General features: G+C 46.6%; 1 protein-coding gene across 1 annotated transcript in view; it reads right to left on the bottom strand.

Moving 5' to 3' along the window:
* Positions 1-4577: 4577 nt before the first annotated feature.
* The window catches only part of LOC130195675 (septin-7-like), a 36718-nt gene continuing 32122 nt past the window's right edge, over positions 4578-9173 (bottom strand). Inside the window, exon 14 of the mRNA XM_056417345.1 lies at positions 4578-5070. Within this exon, the coding sequence (XP_056273320.1) occupies positions 5031-5070 (40 nt within the window). The 3' untranslated portion in view covers positions 4578-5030. The remainder of the gene's footprint in view (positions 5071-9173) is intronic.

Raw genomic sequence — 9173 nt, 5'->3', positions numbered from 1 at the left:
CTACTGGTGTGACGTATAGCTTTAACGTGAGTAATAACTATCCAATACGGTACGAGAGGCAGGACTGTATCGTCTTGTCCTGTTCCGTTTAGTTATTTTGAGTGCGCACTGATATGGAAACTAACAGGTAGTTATGCAGAGCTATACTATTATGTTTATAATTTCATGTTTATAATTTTATGTTTATATATATATATAAATAAATACATACATCTATAAATATAAATATATATATGTACATATATATATTAAACAAATATAAATACATATTTAATATATATATATATATATAAATATTTAAAAAATACATACACACGGTAAGCTCATGTTAACATGAATAAAGTATTCAAAGTAAATGTGAAAGCTAAAAGGAAAGTAAGACTAAAGTGCATCTTGCAGGTATCATGGTGATATATACATAATATATAAATATAAATATATCTATAAATATAAATATATATATATACATATAAAAATAAATATACATATTTAATATATATATTATATTTATATATTTAAAATATATATAGATTATTTAAAACATGAAATGTATATAATAAAAAATATGTATACGAAAAATATATATAAACATATATATACATGAATAAAGTATTCAAAGTAAATATGAAAGCTAAAAGGAAAGTAAGACTAGAGTGCATCTTGCAGGTATCATGGTGATTTGTAAAACAACTAGAGAAAGCTTAGAATAAAAGAGGCAGGAGAGCCAGAAGCAAATAAAAAAGCATTGAAACTCAAACTAAAGCTTGAACATGAGTAATAATTAAGCAATAAGGTACGAGAGGCAGTACTGTATTGTCAATATCGTCCTGTTCAAGGGTGTTAATGTTTTGAGTGCGCACTGATATGGAACGCTCACGGCAGCCATGTCTCCAAGCCACGGGACATCGTTAGAAACATACTTCATAGGTTTTGGTGGGTCACCTGTATATTCATGTTCATAAGGAGGAATATGAGTCATGATGGAGTTCATAAGGAGGAATATGAGTCATGGTGGAGTTCATAAGGAGGAATATGAGTCATGGAGTTCATAAGGAAGAATATGAGTCATGATGGAGTTCATAAAGAGGAATATGAGTCATGATGGAGTTCATAAGGAGGAATATGAGTCATGGAGTTCATAAGGAGGAATATGAGTCATGGAGTTCATAAGGAGGAATATGAGTCATGATGGAGTTCATGAGGAGGAATATGAGTCATGATGGAGTTCATAAGGAGGAATATGAGTCATGATGGAGTTCATAAGGAAGAATATGAGTCATGATGGAGTTCATAAGGAGGAATATGAGTCATGGTGGAGTTCATAAGGAAGAATATGAGTCATGATGGAGTTCATAAAGAGGAATATGAGTCATGATGGAGTTCATAAGGAAGAATATGAGTCATGATGGAGTTCATAAGGAGGAATATGAGTCATGGTGGAGTTCATAAGGAAGAATATGAGTCATGATGGAGTTCATAAAGAGGAATATGAGTCATGATGGAGTTCATAAGGAGGAATATGAGTCATGATGGAGTTCATAAGGAGGAATATGAGTCATGGTGGAGTTCATAAGGAAGAATATGAGTCATGATGGAGTTCATAAAGAGGAATATGAGTCATGATGGAGTTCATAAGGAAGAATATGAGTCATGATGGAGTTCATAAAGAGGAATATGAGTCATGATGGAGTTCATAAGGAGGAATATGAGTCATAGATAGATAGATAGATATATACTTTATTAATCCCCAAGGGGAAATTTGTCGTGACAGTAGCAGCAACACACAAGAATAAAAACAAAACACAAAATATAAGAAACAGGGATGAAAGATATAGAAGTATACAAGTAAAATAAAAGTAAAATACAAAACTAAATATATATGTAAATAAATATACAACACACATGCATACACAACACACAACAACACTGACAGATCAAATACAAAAAATATTAAATATAGACAGAGTGCAAAAAGCAAAGTGTGTGTATGAGTGCAGAGCAAATGAAATGAAATGTGTGTGTATGTGTGTAGTGCAAACAAATGAGATGTGTGAAGTGCAGATCAACATAGTGTAAGTATTCAGTTATTGTTGTAGTTATTGCACTATGATCTGGCAAGAGGTGATCTGTTGTAGAGCCTCATAGCCGGCAGGAATGTTCTCCTGTATCTGTCCTTGTGGCAGCGGAGCGTGAGGAGACGTCTGGAGAAAGTACTCCTCTGTCCCTGTAGGAGGTGGAGAGGGTGGAGAGGGTGGTCCAATATGGACACCAGTTTCTTCAACGTCCTCCTCTCCACCACCTGTTCCAGGTGCTCCAGCTGGCAGCCGATGATGGAGCCAGCCTTCCTAACCAGTTTGTTAAGACGGCTGGTGTCACCGGCTCCGATGCTGCTCCCCCAGCAGACAATGGCAAAGTGCAGCACACTGGCCACAACCGACTGGTAGAATAACTCCAGCATCTTGCTGCACACGTTGAAGGATCGAAGCTTTCTCAGGAAAAAGTCGACTCATCCCTTCTTGTACACAGCGTTGATGTTGGCCTTCCAGTTCAGTCGGCTGTCGATGGAGACGCCCAGGTACTGGTCCTCCTCCACCATGTCCACGTCCACTCCCAGGACACTCAGAGGGGGAGGAGCTGATGCCTTGTTCCTGAAGTCCACCACCATCTCTCTGGTCTTGGCCACGTTCAGCCGCAGGTGGTTCTCATCGCCCACTTTACAAAGTCGCTCACCACTGCCCTGTACTCCTCCTCCCGTCCATCCCTAATACACCCGACCACTGCAGAGTCATCAGAGTACTTCTGCAGATGGCATGACTCCGTGTTGTACTGGAAGTCACTGGTGTACAGGGTGAAGAGGAAGGAGACAGAACAGTTCCCTGTGGGGCTCAACATCACTGACCACCGTTCCAGACAGCACACGCCCATTCTGACAAACTGTGGTCTGCCTGTGAGGTAGTCAGTGATCCAGGAGATGGTGGACGTCCACACCGCCACCGCAGCTTCTCACTCAGCAGCAGTGGCTGGATGGTGTTAAATGCACTGGAGAAGTCAAAGAAAGTGACTCTCACAGAGACACCGGTTCCATCCAGGTGCGACTGAGCTCGTTGCAGCAGGTAGATGATGGCGTCGTCCACTCCCACATGAGGCTGGTAAGCAAATTGCAGAGGGTCCAACGACGATTTCACCTGCGGCCGGAGGTGGGCCAAGACCAGCCTCCAGCACCTTCATCACATGGGAGGTGAGGGCGACCGGTCGGTAGTCGTTGAGGCCAGATGGTGCTGACTTCTTTGGGACAGGGACCAGGCACGACGTCTTCCACAGCACCGGGACTTCCCCCAGCCTCATAATGAGGAATATGAGTCATGATGGAGTTCATAAGGAGGAATATGAGTCATGATGGAGTTCATAAGGAGGAATATGAGTCATGATGGAGTTCATAAGGAGGAATATGAGTCATGGTGGAGTTCATAAGGAGGAATATGAGTCATGATGGAGTTCATAAAGAGGAATATGAGTCATGATGGAGTTCATAAGGAGGAATATGAGTCATGGTGGAGTTCATAAGGAGGAATATGAGTCATGATGGAGTTCATAAAGAGGAATATGAGTCATGATGGAGTTCATAAGGAGGAATATGAGTCATGGTGGAGTTCATAAGGAGGAATATGAGTCATGGTGGAGTTCATAAGGAGGAATATGAGTCATGATGGAGTTCATAAGGAGGAATATGAGTCATGATGGAGTTCATAAGGAGGAATATGAGTCATGATGGAGTTCATAAGGAGGAATATGAGTCATGGTGGAGTTCATAAGGAGGAATATGAGTCATGATGGAGTTCATAAAGAGGAATATGAGTCATGATGGAGTTCATAAGGAGGAATATGAGTCATGGTGGAGTTCATAAGGAGGAATATGAGTCATGGAGTTCATAAGGAGGAATATGAGTCATGATGGAGTTCATAAGGAGGAATATGAGTCATGGTGGAGTTCATAAGGAGGAATATGAGTCATGGAGTTCATAAGGAAGAATATGAGTCATGATGGAGTTCATAAAGAGGAATATGAGTCATGATGGAGTTCATAAGGAGGAATATGAGTCATGGAGTTCATAAGGAGGAATATGAGTCATGGAGTTCATAAGGAGGAATATGAGTCATGATGGAGTTCATAAGGAGGAATATGAGTCATGATGGAGTTCATAAGGAAGAATATGAGTCATGATGGAGTTCATAAAGAGGAATATGAGTCATGATGGAGTTCATAAGGAGGAATATGAGTCATGATGGAGTTCATAAGGAGGAATATGAGTCATGGAGTTCATAAGGAGGAATATGAGTCATGGAGTTCATAAGGAGGAATATGAGTCATGATGGAGTTCATAAGGAGGAATATGAGTCATGGAGTTCATAAGGAGGAATATGAGTCATGATGGAGTTCATAAGGAGGAATATGAGTCATGGAGTTCATAAGGAGGAATATGAGTCATGATGGAGTTCATAAGGCTTATCAATACATATTTGATAAATCCCCATGATTCTAAATGACTCTTGTGTGCTGAACAGAGACGCGTTTGGAGTGAAAGGATAACATGTCAAATTTAATATTAATAATGTACAGTTAGAGAACAAAGAAGGGAAGCAGTAAACAGGATACACATTTCAAAAAAATTAAAATATTACAAAAAAGTCCAGCTGAACGTCTGTCCAGCTGAACGTCTGTCCAGCTGAACGTCTGTCCAGCTGAACTTCTGTCCAGCGTGGTGTTATTGGAAGAGGTTCACAAGCATCTCAAGGAAAAAAGAAAAACTTTATCACTTATTCTGAACATAAAAGAGAAAATATATTTATAATAACCGAGCGGTCCTGAGAACGTGTACTCGTTGGCATGTGTGTGTGTGTGTGGTGCGTGTTCGTTGTCACACGGAGGAATGAGACTGTTCCATTTCACCTTATGTCACCACAGTAAATGTAAACTTCAGAGGGGCTTGAAGAGAGATATTTATAGTGTGGAGGAAGGAGGTGAAGCTGCTTCAGAAGATCTTCCCTTTCTTCTTGTTCTTCTCCATCGTCCTGCAGACAAACCAGAGACACGGTGTGTTTTATTCTGTTGGCCGTCTTCTAAGATCTCTTCTCTTTCCAGGTAGAGGTCAGAATTAGACACGGCCCGTTTCTACACGCGTGTGCACAGCTAGTGAACAGGAAGCAGGAAGCTAGTGAACAGGAAACAGGAGGCTAGTGAACAGGAAGCAGGAAGCTAGTGAACAGGAAACAGGAGGATAGTGAACAGGAAGCAGGAAGCTAGTGAGCAGGAAACAGACGGCTAGTGAGCAGGAAACAGGAGGCTAGTGAACAGGATGCAGGAAGCTAGTGAACAGGAAGCAGGTAGCTAGTGAACAGGAAACAGGAGGCTAGTGAACAGGAAGCAGGAAGCTAGTGAACAGGAAACAGGAGGCTAGTGAGCAGGAAACAGGAGGCTAGTGAACAGGAAGCTAGTGAACAGGAAACAGGCGGCTAGTGAACAGGAAGCAGGAAGCTAGTGAACAGGAAACAGGAGGCTAGTGAGCAGGAAACAGGAGGCTAGTGAACAGGAAGCAGGAAGCTAGTGAACAGGAAACAGGCGGCTAGTGAACAGGAAGCAGGAAGCTAGTGAGCAGGAAACAGACGGCTAGTGAACAGGAAACAGGAGGCTAGTGAACAGGAAGCAGGAAGCTAGTGAACAGGAAACAGGCGGCTAGTGAACAGGAAGCAGGTAGCTAGTGAACAGGAAACAGGAGGCTAGTGAACAGGAAGCAGGTAGCTAGTGAACAGGAAACAGGAGGCTAGTGAACAGGAAGCAGGAAGCTAGTGAACAGGAAACAGGAGGATAGTGAACAGGAAGCAGGAAGCTAGTGAGCAGGAAACAGACGGCTAGTGAACAGGAAACAGGTGGCTAGTGAGCAGGAAACAGGCGGCTAGTGAGCAGGAAACAGACGGCTAGTGAGCAGGAAACAGGAGGCTAGTGAACAGGAAACAGGCGGCTAGTGAGCAGGAAACAGGCGGCCAGTGAGCAGGAAACAGGCAGCTAGTGAGCAGGAAACAGGCGGCTAGTGAACAGGAAACAGGCGGCTAGTGAGCAGGAAACAGGCGGCCAGTGAGCAGGAAACAGGCAGCTAGTGAGCAGGAAACAGGCGGCTAGTGAACAGGAAACAGGCGGCCAGTGAGCAGGAAACAGGCGGCTAGTGAACAGGAAACAGGCGGCCAGTGAGCAGGAAACAGGCGGCTAGTGAACAGGAAGCTAGTGAACAGGAAACAGGCGGCTAGTGAACAGGAAACAGGCGGCTAGTGAGCAGGAAACAGACGACAAGTGAACAGGAAACAGGGGGCCAGTGAGCAGGAAACAGGCGGCCAGTGAGCAGGAAACAGGCGGCCAGTGAGCAGGAAGCAGGTAGCTAGTGAACAGGAAACAGGAGGCTAGTGAACAGGAAGCAGGAAGCTAGTGAACAGGAAACAGGAGGATAGTGAACAGGAAGCAGGAAGCTAGTGAGCAGGAAACAGACGGCTAGTGAACAGGAAACAGGCGGCTAGTGAGCAGGAAACAGGCGGCTAGTGAACAGGAAACAGGCAGCTAGTGAGCAGGAAACAGACGGCTAGTGAGCAGGAAACAGGAGGCTAGTGAACAGGAAACAGGCAGCTAGTGAGCAGGAAACAGACGGCTAGTGAGCAGGAAACAGGCAGCTAGTGAGCAGGAAACAGGCGGCTAGTGAACAGGAAACAGGCGGCTAGTGAGCAGGAAACAGGCGGCCAGTGAGCAGGAAACAGGCAGCTAGTGAGCAGGAAACAGGCGGCTAGTAAACAGGAAACAGGCGGCCAGTGAGCAGGAAACAGGCGGCTAGTGAACAGGAAACAGGCGGCCAGTGAGCAGGAAACAGACGGCTAGTGAACAGGAAACAGGCGGCCAGTGAGCAGGAAACAGGAGGCTAGTGAACAGGAAACAGGCGGCCAGTGAGCAGGAAACAGGCGGCCAGTGAACAGGAAACAGGCGGCTAGTGAACAGGAAACAGGCGGCCAGTGAGCAGGAAACAGGCGGCTAGTGAACAGGAAACAGGTGGCCAGTGAGCAGGAAACAGGCGGCTAGTGAACAGGAAGCTAGTGAACAGGAAACAGGCGGCTAGTGAGCAGGAAACAGACGACAAGTGAACAGGAAACAGGCGGCCAGTGAACAGGAAGCAGGTAGCTAGTGAACAGGAAACAGGAGGCTAGTGAACAGGAAGCAGGAAGCTAGTGAACAGGAAACAGGAGGCTAGTGAACAGGAAGCAGGTAGCTAGTGAACAGGAAACAGGAGGCTAGTGAACAGGAAGCAGGAAGCTAGTGAACAGGAAACAGGAGGATAGTGAACAGGAAGCAGGAAGCTAGTGAGCAGGAAACAGGCGGCTAGTGAGCAGGAAACAGGTGGCTAGTGAACAGGAAGCTAGTGAACAGGAAACAGGCGGCTAGTGAGCAGGAAACAGGCGGCCAGTGAGCAGGAAACAGGCGGCTAGTGAACAGGAAGCTAGTGAACAGGAAACAGGCGGCTAGTGAGCAGGAAACAGGCGGCCAGTGAGCAGGAAACAGGCGGCTAGTGAGCAGGAAACAGGCGGCTAGTGAACAGGAAGCTAGTGAACAGGAAACAGGCGGCTAGTGAGCAGGAAACAGACGACAAGTGAACAGGAAACAGGCGGCTCGTGAGCAGGAAACAGGCAGCTAGTGAACAGGAAGCTAGTGAGCAGGAAACAGGTGGCTAGTGAGCAGGAAACAGGCGGCTAGTGAGCAGTAAACAGGTGGCCAGTGAGCAGGAAACAGGCCGCTAGTGAGCAGGAAACAGGCAGCTAGTGAGCAGGAAACAGGCGGCTAGTGAACAGGAAACAGGCGGCCAGTGAGCAGGAAACAGGCGGCGAGTGAGCAGGAAACAGGCGGCCAGTGAGCAGGAAACAGGCGGCCAGTGAGCAGGAAACAGGCGGCTAGTGAGCAGGAAACAGGCGGCTAGTGAACAGGAAGCTAGTGAACAGGAAACAGGCGGCTAGTGAGCAGGAAACAGGCGGCCAGTGAGCAGGAAACAGGCGGCCAGTGAGCAGGAAACAGGCGGCGAGTGAGCAGGAAACAGGCGGCCAGTGAGCAGGAAACAGGCGGCCAGTGAGCAGGAAACAGGCGGCTAGTGAGCAGGAAACAGGCGGCTAGTGAACAGGAAACAGGCGGCTAGTGAGCAGGAAACAGGCGGCTAGTGAGCAGGAAACAGGCGGCTAGTGAACAGGAAGCTAGTGAACAGGAAACAGGCGGCTAGTGAGCAGGAAACAGGCGGCTAGTGAGCAGGAAACAGGCGGCTAGTGAACAGGAAACAGGCGGCTAGTGAGCAGGAAACAGGCGGCTAGTGAGCAGGAAACAGGCGGTTAGTGAACAGGAAGCAGGAAGCTAGTGAACAGGAAACAGGAGGCTAGTGAACAGGAAGCAGGCGGCTAGTGAGCAGGAAACAGACGGCTAGTGAACAGGAAACAGGCGGCTAGTGAACAGGAAACAGGCAGCTAGTGAGCAGGAAACAGGAGGCTAGTGAGCAGGAAACAGGCGGCTAGTGAGCAGGAAACAGGCGGCTAGTGAGCAGGAAACAGGTGGCCAGTGAGCAGGAAACAGGCAGCTAGTGAGCAGGAAACAGACGGCTAGTGGACAGGAAACAGGCGGCCAGTGAACAGGAAGCAGGTAGCTAGTGAACAGGAAACAGGAGGCTAGTGAACAGGAAGCAGGAAGCTAGTGAACAGGAAACAGGAGGCTAGTGAACAGGAAGCAGGTAGCTAGTGAACAGGAAACAGGAGGCTAGTGAACAGGAAGCAGGAAGCTAGTGAACAGGAAACAGGAGGATAGTGAACAGGAAGCAGGAAGCTAGTGAGCAGGAAACAGGCGGCCAGTGAGCAGGAAACAGGCGGCTAGTGAGCAGGAAACAGGTGGCTAGTGAACAGGAAGCTAGTGAACAGGAAACAGGCGGCTAGTGAGCAGGAAACAGGCGGCCAGTGAGCAGGAAACAGGCGGCTAGTGAACAGGAAGCTAGTGAACAGGAAACAGGCGGCTAGTGAGCAGGAAACAGGCGGCCAGTGAGCAGGAAACAGGCGGCTAGTGAGCAGGAAACAGGCGGCTAGTGAACAGGAAGCTAGTGAACAGGAAACAGGCG

Source organism: Pseudoliparis swirei, chromosome 6, assembly GCF_029220125.1.
Source record: "Pseudoliparis swirei isolate HS2019 ecotype Mariana Trench chromosome 6, NWPU_hadal_v1, whole genome shotgun sequence".
Lineage (NCBI taxonomy): Eukaryota > Metazoa > Chordata > Actinopteri > Perciformes > Liparidae > Pseudoliparis > Pseudoliparis swirei.
This window is presented reverse-complemented; position numbering and strand designations above follow the sequence as displayed.